General features: G+C 42.5%; 1 protein-coding gene across 1 annotated transcript; it reads left to right on the top strand.

Annotated features, from left to right (window-relative positions):
- The first annotated feature begins 381 nt into the window (after positions 1 to 381).
- LOC116863456 (AF4/FMR2 family member 2-like) lies at positions 382 to 4,980 on the top strand. The gene is made up of 2 exons (XM_032850903.1): positions 382 to 591; positions 4,492 to 4,980. Exons 1-2 carry the CDS (start codon positions 450 to 452, stop codon positions 4,611 to 4,613), a joined length of 264 nt encoding a protein of 87 aa, XP_032706794.1. The 5' UTR covers positions 382 to 449; the 3' UTR covers positions 4,614 to 4,980.
- The last annotated feature ends 8,236 nt before the right edge of the window (positions 4,981 to 13,216 follow it).

The raw sequence follows: 13,216 nt of genomic DNA, 5'->3' as shown, positions 1-13,216 counted from the left end.
GCTCCCCCTGCTATCTTAAAACAAAAGAAGCAGTGTGGATGGAGTCCCATGGGGTTTTCAGAGGCAATGAGACATCGGTGTTCAACTGAGTTAGAAAAGGAGAAGCATGGCTCATTCTAGAGCTTGGCCCTGTAGTCCTGCGTAGGTTGGTCAGACAGGGCCTGAATGCGGTGATAATAAATAAGCTGTTTCTACTATGGGGCTTCTAGAGAAAACGAATGTGTTGGCAGAAGCCACAGAACGTCCTCTGAGAGCAAGCTTCACTTCATATATGCTCACCACCCTAAACCTCATGTGCCAGTGACCTTCTCCTGAGGTCTCAGCATTGGAGGGAATCCTCGAAGGCTGCGATCACTCTTTGCGACCAGCCTCACCATGTTGTCTCTTCCCCTTTCCCCAGGAACACTCCATCCCCGGTGTCTCTCAACAACGTCTCTCCCATTAACGCAATGGGCAGCTGTAACAACGGCCCGGTCACCATCCCTCAGCGCATTCACCACATGGCCGCCAGCCATGTCAACATCACCAGCAATGTGTTACGGGGCTACGAACACTGGGACATGGCCGACAAACTGACAAGAGAGAACAAAGGTATGCTTACCCCCTCCGCCCACGCTCATTGGCCGTAGTAGGGTTAACGGTGCATAGAGGCACTTGAGTTTTCCATGGTGCCTTATCTTCCCGTCTCTCTGATTTCCAGGGTGTAGAGGAAAGAGAGGTTAACTCAGGGAGGACACAGTAACCAATTTTTTTTTTTTTGCTGAGAGAGTGAACAAAGCCTGGGATTTTATTTTTTTCTCCTTCAAAGCTTAAACTAATCTGAGCTGTGAATATTGGCAAATGACCATTTCAGATTTGCCATCCATGGTAAGGATGGGCACCGAGAAACAGAGGTGAAGGAAAAAAAGAATCATTTGCAAATTAATTAAGATCCCGTTGGCCTCTGTGTGTCAACTTTAATTTTGGGGCTTTTTGTTTTGTTTTGTTTTTTGGGGTTTTTTTTCTTTTTCTGGAGAGTTGAGGTTGAACTGAGGGCCTACTACTTTCATTACAACTGTCGGCTCCAGTGAGCACACGGTAATACAGCTTGTGTTCAGAAGCAAAGGCCAAAGCTCAGCAGATATTTTTCACACACTGACAGCTGGGATGAAGGATCAGGGTCCTGTTCGTGGTAACATATGGGGTTTGCTACAGAACCAATGCAGGGAGGACCCTGCTTCATCAGAGAGTGAGTCAGTGGTCTCTGGCAACTCCTGCCTCCATCTTGTGACCGTGGCTATTTCCTGGGTTCACAGAGAAGCCTCACTATGCTCATGAAGGAGGGATGCATGAACAGACTACACTCTTGCCCTGGCCATTCATTCGGCTTGGCTGATTCTGGCAAAGAGGGGCCCAGCAGTTTAGAGGAGCAGAACTGTCTGGCCAGGACAGGGATGGATGAGGCAGCAAATGATAGGGCAAATAGTACAGTATCTGCATGCAGAAATTGTGGCCTGATTTCTTCCCAGTTACCAGTGTAACTGATATGTGCAAATAACCCCAGGGGTCAGGGTACGTTTATAGCCAGGCTGTGGGTTGAAGTCTCAGGTGATGGAATGTGCTCTGATAGCCACAGAATCCTGGAGTCATATAGATATGTAATATGGAGTAAGAAAATAAATATTTGCTGGTAACTGGGAAGGGTGCTGATTTTGAAGCCTGATCATTTAAGTTGGAGTGCTGGGCAACCTCAAGAAAATTACTTAAATCTCTGAGCCGCTTCCTAGCTTCCATTTCTGTAATGGATATAGTAATGTATGTTGCCTCATTTGTCTCTGTTTTGTAGATACGTGAGGTGAGATTAAGAAACTCACCTCCGACATCACAGCTCTTAACGCTAGAAGCAGGAATTGACTCTAGAACTCTAAACCACTAGCTACACTGCCCATTTAGAGAGCGAGATTCATAAGAGGTCCTCAGAGAACTTCACTGAGCTCCTGCCCTCAGTTACCTGAGTGATGGGCAATTCTTCACTTCTCTACTTCTCTAAGCTTCTGAAAATCCAAGGACAACTGGCCCAGATGGCCAGGTCCATCCAAAAGTTCTAGAATTGCAAGTGAAAGGATAAGCATCTTAAGACTTGCCTAGCTTGTGGGCCTCCACTCTTCTCTTTTATTTTGTATTGGTAACTGGAGGGCAGTTCAATATTTATGGATTTCCATCATAATTGCATCCATTTGCAAAATCTGTTAAGGTAATTCCTTCAAAATTAACCACAGAACTTTCCAGGAGCCATGTGCTGGCTGTGCTGATATCCAAGGGAAAAGGAGCTAATCTTATCTTCAGCACAGTGTGTCAGGAGTTGTTAAGTTCCCCACCTAATAATCAGAACAGCTCTGCAGTCTGCTTAGAGTCAGAGAGACTTCCCCATCTGTCTGGTCCACCTAGAGCTGGGAAGTGCAGAGCTTCCCTCTTGACTGGGGACAACCATGTTCTTGCACTCCCCCACCCTGCTCCATACCTGCACACCCGTGCAGCTTCAGGCAGAGGACTCTGGTCCTAAACTCAGCCAATGAGGGTAACGCTGCCCCCTGGCCTTTCGTCTAGAAGCCTTATCCCCTACCTCCCCAGCTTCTTACTCAAAGCTGCTCTTTAGAAGTGTGATCTGGGGATGCCTGGGTGGCTCAGTCATTAGGCGTTGGCCTTCAGCTCAGGTCATGATTCCAGGGACCTGGGATTGAGCCCCACATGAGACTCCCTGCTCAGTGAAGAGCCTGCTTCTCCCCCTGCCTCTCCTTCCCCCCCTGCCTCTCCTTCCTGCTTATGATTTCTCCCTCTTTCTCTTATGCTCTCTCTTTCAAATACATTAATAAAATCTTTAGACAAACAAAAATTAAATAAAAAATGTTTAAAATTTAAATACTTTTTAAAAAATGGCAACCTGGATCTCTAGTTAGGAATGACACATCAGGTTGTGCACAAAACACCCAGGGCGGGCCTCCTGGCTCACGGGCGGCTCACGTTCATTCAGCAGCACCGAGGTCCTTTAGCATTCCCCTTAATATTGGGTCACATAAGAAACTATTTCAGGTGCCCCAAATAATTTACTCCTTTATCAGCAGAAATTACTTTTATTGCATAGTATAGGTTTAAAAGTATCACATAATCAAATGAAGTCAATACCTAGAGAAGGAGCCCGTATGTTATACACTGTTTCAGGCAATACCATCTGCGGGTCAGTCAAGCACACGGAACATCCCAGCCCCTTTAAGGTAGACTTCAGTACACACCGTCCCCACTGCTGCCAGGTTCCTCATCGCCAACTGGAACAGACGGGATGTCCTCACAGTTCGGGCTCCCTCCTCTGTTGGGAGCTGACAAAGAGGACGCCCAAGAGCCCTCCCATAACCAAGATCAATGCAATGGTGGACAAATAAATGCAGATATGAAAAGGGGATGCCTAGATACTTTTCTAGACATCACATAGTCTTTTCCACATACCCCGTCCCCAATCCAAAGCAGACTGTCCCAAACCCCAGCTCCAGTGGTCAGCAGTGTGGCCTCAGCACTGCCCCTTCTCCAAATCAGCTAGAGGGGAATCAGCCTGGGTAGCATTTTCATCCATGTCCTTCGCAGCGCGGAGGGAGCTGTTCACGACAGATATTTGCAGGTCATTTCCCTTCCCTAAAGGAATTGGTAATAAGACTTACTGAGTCAGATGTCTTCTAGATGTTTATTTAGCGTTAGCTGCTGATGGCTGTAGTTGCTGTCCAGGTTCACTGGCTATATCTGCAACATGCCAAGAAAAATCCGTAAACTCAGTTCATTTAGACAAATGGAAAAGAGAATACTTTCAATTCAGTAACACATGGAATGGCAAACGGCCTAATGTCCTATTGACCATGGCTCCCTACCATTTTGTGTATCTGAAAGTCTTTCTAAATATTAATTTATAATATTTAAAAATACAAATTCTCTAATGTTAAAATATATTTAAATACATTTTATTTTAGGTATGTAATTTATGTGTATATTTTAAAATATATGTGTTATATATCTTTATTATATGAACATAGACAATACATTTTTATATATAATGTTGTGATGTGTGTGTGCATGCATGCACACACAGAACTCACAAACCTCCACAGGATTATAATGTACTTATAGAATCCACTCTTGCAAAGAATATATAGCGATTTGCAAAAACTTACTATGAATCAACAGATTTACATTGATTTGTGGTTTATGAATCACAGTAACACAAGCATTACTTATGCTGCAGAATTTTTGGATCTACGTAAAGATTAAAATAATCATGCCTCCTATACATATGGAGATTTGGTCCCCTAGCACCTGGTCTATAAGTTTTTGTGGAATGAGTGAATAAACAATGAAAATTTTCCCAATGTCCACATGGTTGTGTTATCACGTGAAGGCAGCTGAAGCAATCTGGCATGGATTTCTGTGATGATATTCAAAGGCCCGACCAAGGTCTGCTCTGATTTTCAGAATTCTTCGGCGATCTGGACACACTGATGGGGCCCCTGACCCAGCACAGCAGCATGACCAACCTCGTTCGCTACGTTCGCCAGGGACTGTGTTGGCTGCGCATCGATGCCCATTTGTTGTAGTGGGGGCCCCCATCTCCAGCACCACCACCCATCACTCTACCTCTACCAGAGCACCAATGGTCACTGGTGGAACTCCACTCACTTGGGAAAGTTCTCTTTGCTTATGTTTGTTTTTACGCTTCTTTTGATATCTGTGAAAAACAGAAGTCATTGTAAGTGGACACTACAACTTGAGAGCAGTTTGTTTTATTACTTAGTCATTTTTCAGTATTTTATATGCATTTCTCAGATCCCACCATCCTTTTGTGCTTGATACAATGATACAGTCCCTACAGTATTGTTTTAAGCCCACACTACCCAAAACAAAAAATGGGAAGTACTTGTGATGATAACATTTTCCTGAGAAATGAAATGTCTTACATATATATATATATATATATATATATATATATATATATATATATTTAGACTCAAAGGACCTACAAAGATTCAAATTTTCCACAAAAGCTATTCCCCAGACTGTACTCTTATGTCCAGAAAAAAAAACGTATTTCAGAATCCATTGTTAAAATTTTGTGGTTCCCACAGACTCAGTCTCCAGGTGAGAATTTTCATTGTCAACCCACTGGTTAGATGTTGTAGCCACATCATAAAATCAAGAGTATTAAGAAAATAAACAAGCATAGCAATGCCACTCTCAAACCAATACTACATACAACCAGAAGTCTTTCTTGCTGGCATCCCTTCCCTGATGCCCTATTTTTAAAATGTTAATGAGATGAAGTGGCAACATTTATTTTGACAACTTTAAGGCATCAGCTGGCATTAAATATTTTTGAACTCCCTGATCTGAAGCATAAATCCTCACCTGGGATTCTCTTTGTGTAAAACTCTCCTTCTGAGGGGCAGTTAAATGGGTGTACACCCTAGGAGCCAAAATACTGCACTCCAGTTTTAGAGATGAGAGATTAGAAGTCTGGAAATGTCCAAGGAACTCATACCTCTGCCTCTTTTGCAGCTGGTAGGCAGGTCCATTGCTGGAAGGATATTTTTATTGTATTTTGCTCAAATCTCAGAAAACAAATTCAAGTTATCACTACCTAGTAGTTAAAATATACAGTTTACTTCTAATTATAATCCACATTTCCACATTTTCTAGTTCACAGTGTTTCTCCTCCTCCTCCTCCCCCTCCTCCTTCTCCTACTACTACCCTTCTTCTTCTTCTTCTTCTTCTTCTTCTTCTTCTTCCTCCTCCTCCTCCTCCTCCTCCTCCTCCTCCTCCTCCCCCCCATCCTCCTCCCCCTCCTCTTCCTCCCCTTCTTCTTCTTTCTCCTTCTCCCCCATCCTCCTCCCCTCCTCTTCCCTTCTTCTTCTTCTTCTTCTTCTTCCTCTTCTTCTTCTTCTTATTATTATTATCATTATCATTATTATTATTATCATCCTCCTACTTCCTCTCTTCTTCTTCTTCTTTCTTTTTCTTCTTCTTCTTCTTCTTCTTCTTCTTCTTCTTCTTCTTCTTCTCCTCCTCCTCCTCCTCCTCCTCCTCCTCCTCTTCCTCCTCCTTCCCCTTCCCCTTCCCCTTCTCCTCCTCCTCCTCCTCTTCCTCCTTCTTCTTCTTCTCCTCTTTCTTCTTCTTCTTTCTCTTTTCTTTGATCTTTCTTTGTCTTTTTGGGGGCTCATTAACTTTTGACAAATACTGAAATCAGTGATGTTATTCCAGTCTATATTAGCATGAATCATTTCCATGAACTTTCCAGAGAAAACCCCAACCTCTCTAAGTAGTGGTTATCCCTTTAACTAAAAATAATTCTTGAGGTAACACTTCACTCTAGGGTGATTTGAAAGAGCCCTGAAGTTTGGGAACAGCTCACCTAATTCGGAGATATTTCCACATCATTTGTAACTATCCTCACCCTTTTTGATCCTCCACATTCATTTTATGTCCCCAAACATCACCATGTAAATATCATCTTTGGTGTTCCATCTCACCAGAAGAATCCCCCACCTGTAGTCAACACTTGTCATACGTTAGTTCTTTAAGATTACCTGCTGGTATATGATTCCATGTCACCTTGATTCTGTTGAGTTTATTGAATTCTGTTCACTGAGTGATGACCAGACAAATAATAGACATATGCACATGAAAGGTGCAAACTTGTGTGATTCTCAAACCAGTCATGCAAGTCTGTGATAGGAACAGCAAGGGATCACCCTGCACTCTCATCGTTGAGGTTAGATACATTCCCAGTTGCAAAAGTGCCAGACTCGAGCTCTGCTCTGGTCATCTTTGAGTTCAAGACCCTTTATTTTATAATGAAGTTGTGGAAGTTGTACTCCAATGGCTGAGGCCATGTGGTCAGGAGACACAGCAGCTGAACCTAGCACTCTCTATGCTCCCGGTGTGGTTGAGCTTTATATTTTCAGTCTTTGCAACAACACACACACACACATGCAGATGTGCACACAGACAAATGAAACTGGAGAGAATCTTCTCTGAGCCTCTTAAAGGGGGAAAATGGTAATATGAAAGACTCCAAACACCTAAGGTGTGTGTCACATATAAAAATTAAGCTGATGGCTTTGTAGTGACTCAAGTTCTCTCTTCACTTTTCCATGGCTTAGCAGGTAGAGCACCTAACTATTACTGCATAATGAAGCCCACTGGCTTGACTTGTAAATTCAATCTAAACCATGATCCTAGACCATCACGGATTTAGGGGTAGATTCTTGAAATTCAGTCTCCAGAAACTAGACACTTGAATGTTAGGGGCAGTTTCCAAAAGAAACCAGCATCTTGCCTCGTGGATGAAAGGCCCATAGCTCTAGTTTCAGCGAGTCCTTTTATCTACTTTACATACAACAGGGAGGCAGCAGAGAATCCTGCTGCCTGATGTCACCTCCAGTGGCTGACCATACAGCGTGTGCCAAATCAGCAGCACGATGATCACATCTGACAGTTGAATCCAGGATCATCAGCTGATTATTTAGCAGACTCATTTGTAAAGCAGCTTAGAGGCCAATAAAACACGGAGGAGGAATGGCCTTCCTATCCCCGGAGATGAGACAGTCTTTGGTTTCACGCTTAAGGATTGTTGCTGTTTTCTAGGCACTGTATCCATCACATTGTGGATGGTGATGTGTGTCATAGGTGTGTGCCTATGTGAGGGATGGAGATATTTTGCCAAGTAAATCTCTTCAGTGTACCAGTTTGTGGGAGGGATGTAGGATGTGTGGATGGCAGTGAGAGATCCTGCCTGGAGACCTTGACGGAGGCTTGGTGAGACACATCTCAATGAGCACACAGAGATAGGGGAATGGACAGAGTAATGGGAAGCTCCACCTGAGCAAGTACACAGAAGGATGGCAGCCACCACTATGCCTTCCTTTGTCACCCAAGCTCCAAACACAGAGAGTTTGACAAGTTCGTGTTAGGATGTTGGCTGGGCTTTGTATTTTTAATTAACTTTGGATTTTTTAGTGGTTTTGTCATATTACTGTCTGAGTTTGGTAGGTAGAATTAATTTGAAAAGAGTATACTAGTGTGGTCCTCAGGGTAGAATTTAGCCGTAAGCATGTTGTTAGCCAGCCTGTAGACTGTTAATTACTTAATAATCTCATTGGGAAAATACTTGTAGTTTTATATTTGGATGACATAATTGGGAAAGCAGATTAGCTGCTGCTAACTTTTAAAAGACTTGAGGTTGACATAAAAAATTTCAAATCTTCAGTCAATAACCAAGTTGCTAAATTGGAAACCATTGGCTAAAATGTGTTTTGTTGAGTTTCCAAATGTACGGATTTGCATTTGGACATTGCGCCACTAAATGCATTGGAAAGATACTTGCTCTGTCATATCTTTCCCAAAGCTGTCTGATTTGGAGTTCATTTTATTCAAATTTGCATCCTGGAGGTTGAAGTTGGAGTATGAAGTTGGAAAGCTTTTTTGAAGGCAGAATCAATTGAGCTGTGAGGGCTCCCCCCTCACATACTTCTCATCAGACATGATAACATTCACCTGCGTGAGCTGGCAGGTGCAAGAACCAAACTGGATCACTGGGTAGGACTACTCAGTTAAGGCAAATGAACTCTTGCTTAGAGAAGCATCACTATCCCCATTGAGAAACTGTGTGGCGAGACAGTGTAGCTACACAATATCAAATGAATGGGTTGATTAAGTGCCCCCCAAATCAATTCTGTGGGGGTCAGCTGTTGAGCCAGTTGTCACTGCTCGGTTATGCAACTGGCAAACTAAACTCCTCTTCGTTGTTATGGTTGTTGTTGTTGTTGCTATTGTTGTTGTTGTTGCCGTTGTTTGTCATTTCCACCCGCACAGCCTTATTCCCATAATTAAACCCTGATTCATTTTCTCTTTGGTGTTAGCAAACTCCAACAGCAGAGATGGCATCTGTGTATTGATAACTGGCATTTACCCTGGCAGGAGGCTAATCGGATAGGCTGGTCTCAGACGTTAATCTTACCATCTGATATTTTCAGTGAAAAAGAAAGTAATTCCCTTTCCATTCTCCTCCTTGCAAATCTAGAAGCCCTCTTTACCAAGAGCATCACATTTTCCTCTGTAATCCATTGACTCAAAGAAAATTGCATTGTGGGGAGGGCGGAGGGGTATGGGGTGGTGGGGGGGGGGGAGGGTAGGGAAGTCCTTCCAGGCCAGGCTGCAGTTCTTGTCCCTTTCTGCTTCTGACATGAGATGTTAATGAATCATTCATCAGGCTCACATTGGGTTAGGGGACACCGAACTGCTTTTCCAATCCATGATCAATCATCGTTCTTCTAAGAGATTGGAGCTTTGCTGTTTCATTAACTGTGCAGTGTAGACTAATGGTGTTTAATAAAAATCATTCAAAATTTCAAACTCTTTGCCAGTGACCTTTTTGCTTTGTCTTAGACTTTGAGGAGGGAAGGGGGATGCAAAGGAAGCCTGCTCTCAGGCGCCTGGCAGCATGCTGCGGTGGCAAACCCAGTGGCTGCCAGCACTTGCTGGTGAGTGGTGGCAGCGTGCGGAATGCCACAGTGGATGCTTCCAGCCGGGGGTAGCTTATTTTTACTGAGGGACTCATTGTTCTCCAACCTGTGCAGCAGGAAGCCAGCTGCCATATTCAGAGTTTAATAAGAATTATAAATGCTTTACCGACTTGGTTTTGGCCCACACCCCTCACGGGGCTACCAAATAGGAGAAGTATCTCTAAGAGGAGAACCCGGGAGTGACAGCGGTAGCCCGATACACTCCAGGTGCTTCGGCCTTCTGTGAACTCGGAGGCGGAGGACCTCCAGGCAGGAGGCAGAATTGAAGAGACTCCCAAATAGGCTGAGTTGGTGCTGCATTGCCCAGATTGAGCTTCTCCTTTGGTCAGTCTGGCATGCAACCAATGGGGTACTGGTAAAATGTTTAATAGCCAGCTCTCTAAGAATAGAAACCTCCTGACTTGTAGGGTTTGCCAATTTCCATAGTGTAAATCTCCCCACCGTGGCTGATGTCAAGCCACTGACTATGATGTCACAGTTCACAGAGTTGGAAAGAGATGCACACAAAATTGGGAATCCAAGCAAGACAACTCCAACACACTGCCAAAGGCAGTCATCCAAGGAGGGTTCTGATTTCACATTTATTTTCATGGGGACACACACTTGCAAGCACACAGCTGTGCACACATGCATACACTTGTGTGACAAGCTGTTTCATCACTTTCAAATGTGAATTGATCCTCTATGATGTAGGTAGTTTGTGATTTGGCCCAAGATGTATGGATTTTAAGTGGGAGAGCTAAGAAGAATGGCCTCTTGAGACCAAAGCACAGACAAATGGGAGTGGGGGGAGTGGGGGGGGTCATCACATCTCAAAGGAAAAACAGCAGTGAGATCAGCTCTTAGAAAACCCACATAGTTGGTTGAAAATAGGATTGGTGAGTGTTCTTTTATAATTATTATTTTGTAAATGTCCAACTGGTATTTCTTTTTTTTTCCAACTGGTATTTCTAACTTGTAAGTGTAACTTGAATAAATTATTTACTCTTCATCCTTCTGATGACAACCTCTGTGTAGTTAGGAAACATTAGGGCCTCTATGGAGAATAGAACAAACCAAAATGCATTGTGTTTTCTTGTGATATGGAAACTCAGTATTTCTCCCACCTCCTTCTTGTTGTTCAGAGGATTTTTACTTTAGTTATTAGAGATCAAAGTTACGTGTTTAACATGTGTTTTTAGTTAAAAGTGTCTACTTACTGTCCTAGCTCTGAATTCAAACCAGAATGTCTTCCATATCAATTACATGACTAATATTCAGAACTGATCATCCAAACCAAAATAATTCCCTTTTCTACTCAATATAAGGAAAACCAGAGTCACTAACAAGAAGGCATAAATCTCAGTATACTTTTTTAAGAGAGTGAGGTTTTCATTAAACACACACACACACTCACACACACACACGTGCTCACACATGCGCAACTTTTTTTTCCTAGGCCTCCTCATTATAAATCATCCTGAGAGTAGAATAGAACGTCTCAAAGGACCCATTCTCTTGGTCCTGTGCATCTTCTGCAGTGAATAAGAGATCTATATCTGTAAAGGTTGAAGAACTTGCCCTATGATCTTATTATTCTTTAAACATTTCCATGTTCTGCCTGAGCCCACGCTCATGGTTGAATGTTAGCCCTGAAGGAGACCCATATCCTACTCTTTCTTTCTGGCCTTTCTCTCTTTTACCTTTGTGGTTCCTTCTGCGGCCAGTACACTAACAGGGTGGCAGGGAGTCTTCTGTCCACTCATGGTATTCAGGCAATGTTTGTCCTACTGAAGAATGGTAACATCTGGGGCTGGTCTAATTGACATTGCACTCACACAGGGACTCGGAGTCCTTGTAGACAATGGACCGGTTTGCATGGATACAGAGAGTGAGAAAGACGTTCATCATCATCTGGTGATTGCCTATTTCAAAACCATCCTCCTTAAACAATCATATTCACCCACAAATATTACAAATGAGATCAATTCTGTCTCAAGACAATTTGTCAAATAGTTTTCTTCCTGGATGATTCGAGACTCTGGATATTCTAGAAAGAGAAATGCCTGAGATGAAATCCCTCACATTTATTCAGTTCTACAAATTGCTGTTTTTATTCTGGAGACTGATATCATGTTGTCTTCAGATAAAATTAATACATAAGTGAGCCCAGTTTCAATACCATGCTCATAGTGTTCCTTGGGATCAGTAGATCCCTAAAACTCTTCCCCTTGACACACTTGGTTAGTTGAGGGACATTCCCTTCAGAGCCTCCAAAGAAAAGTCTGGTTTCATTTCTGGTTTTGTGGTTGTGGTTGTGGCTGTGGTTGTGACCTATTTCTCTCCCTCTATCTCTCACCCTCACTCACTTGCTTTGACTCTGGCTGTCGCTTTCCTGCTCGGGCTCTTTCGCTCTCTAAACAAATGAATAGTTGAGTTAAACATGAGCTTTTGAATTGTACTTGTTCATGCTTTTAAGACATAACAGATTAATAAAAATAGATGTGTTATAATTTAAAACATACCACCTGGAAAGGCATATTGTATTGTGAAACCATGAAATTAGAAATATTAGTCTGTTGAAACCATTTGTCCAATTGTAGAACTTTGTGGAGTGCTGGTTTGACCTTTATGATGTAATTTTGGAGCAAGTGGAGTGGTTGCAGGCAGATGAGACAGTTTACATTCAGGAATTTGCAATGAACTTTAGTTGGAGGCCTGGCAAAGGCAAACATATTCAGATGTTGCTCTAACCATTATAAAAATGAAGAATGAATTTCTGTTCTAGAAATTTCTCAGAATCTTTCCATCAAGAATTTTTTTTACATTCATCTTTTTTCTTTTTTCAATTCTCCTTTTCTTTTATTTTTTTGAAGCTGTTTATTATTATTGACTGAAGAAATATTTTGATTGTACTGTTACTCTGTTCTCCTCCCTCTCTGTCTGTTTCTCTCTCTCCTCTCTTTCTCTCTGTGTCTTTCTCTCCATCTAACTATTGAAATCTGGAGTCTTTGGTAAATCTGCATTAGATTGCTCTGTAGGCCAGGAATGAAATCAAGATCTAAACAAATTTTGATGGGATTTCAAAGAGGAACACTCCATGTTCATTGGGCCCTTCCATGCCCCACATTGACAAAGGATAAGACAGAGGTACTTCTTGCAGTGGGGCACTTTTATAATATCCTCTGAGACCTGATGCAGTTTAACAAATGACTCCACCTGTTTTTCCAGTAAGCCACTTGACTGAGACTTGAAAAATACACCTGAGAGTTGCCAGGGGTGTCTGCCTGGTCTACAGTATGTGTTTGCTTTGAATTTAGGACACCCATTCATGTATTGTGTGCTCATGTGAAGTATTTCCTAGCATTCTCATTAGCCTGTATATAAGAACCAGAAAGATAATCCAACATGATGTAAATGAAGATGTGACTCTATAAACCTTTCCCTTGTTCTTCAAAAGAGAAGACATTTTCATGCATATTGTAAACAGAAACTTTGTATATTTAAGTGTCATGGAAAATATGTATTGAGTAACCAGGATACAAATGGGAATTGAATTATCATCATCAGCTTTATTGTGTGTGTGTTTGGCGGGGGGGTTGTTGGCCAACACCATGACCCAGGACCATTGTGGCAAGCC

Source organism: Lontra canadensis, unplaced genomic scaffold (assembly GCF_010015895.1).
Source record: "Lontra canadensis isolate GAN:19392208 unplaced genomic scaffold, GSC_riverotter_1.0 scaffold1251, whole genome shotgun sequence".
Classification (NCBI taxonomy): Eukaryota; Metazoa; Chordata; class Mammalia; order Carnivora; family Mustelidae; genus Lontra; species Lontra canadensis.
The sequence above is the reverse complement of the archived record's forward strand: the minus strand, read 5'-3'. Positions and strand labels throughout refer to the sequence as shown.

Excerpts from the sequence above, each read along its gene's own strand:
- LOC116863456 (XM_032850903.1), top strand. The coding sequence starts at position 450 with ATGGGCAGCTGTAACAACGGCCCGGTCACCATCCCTCAGCGCATTCAC. Across the intron at positions 592-4,491 it reads ACTGACAAGAGAGAACAAAG|AATTCTTCGGCGATCTGGAC; the intron begins GTATGCTTACCC and ends TCTGATTTTCAG.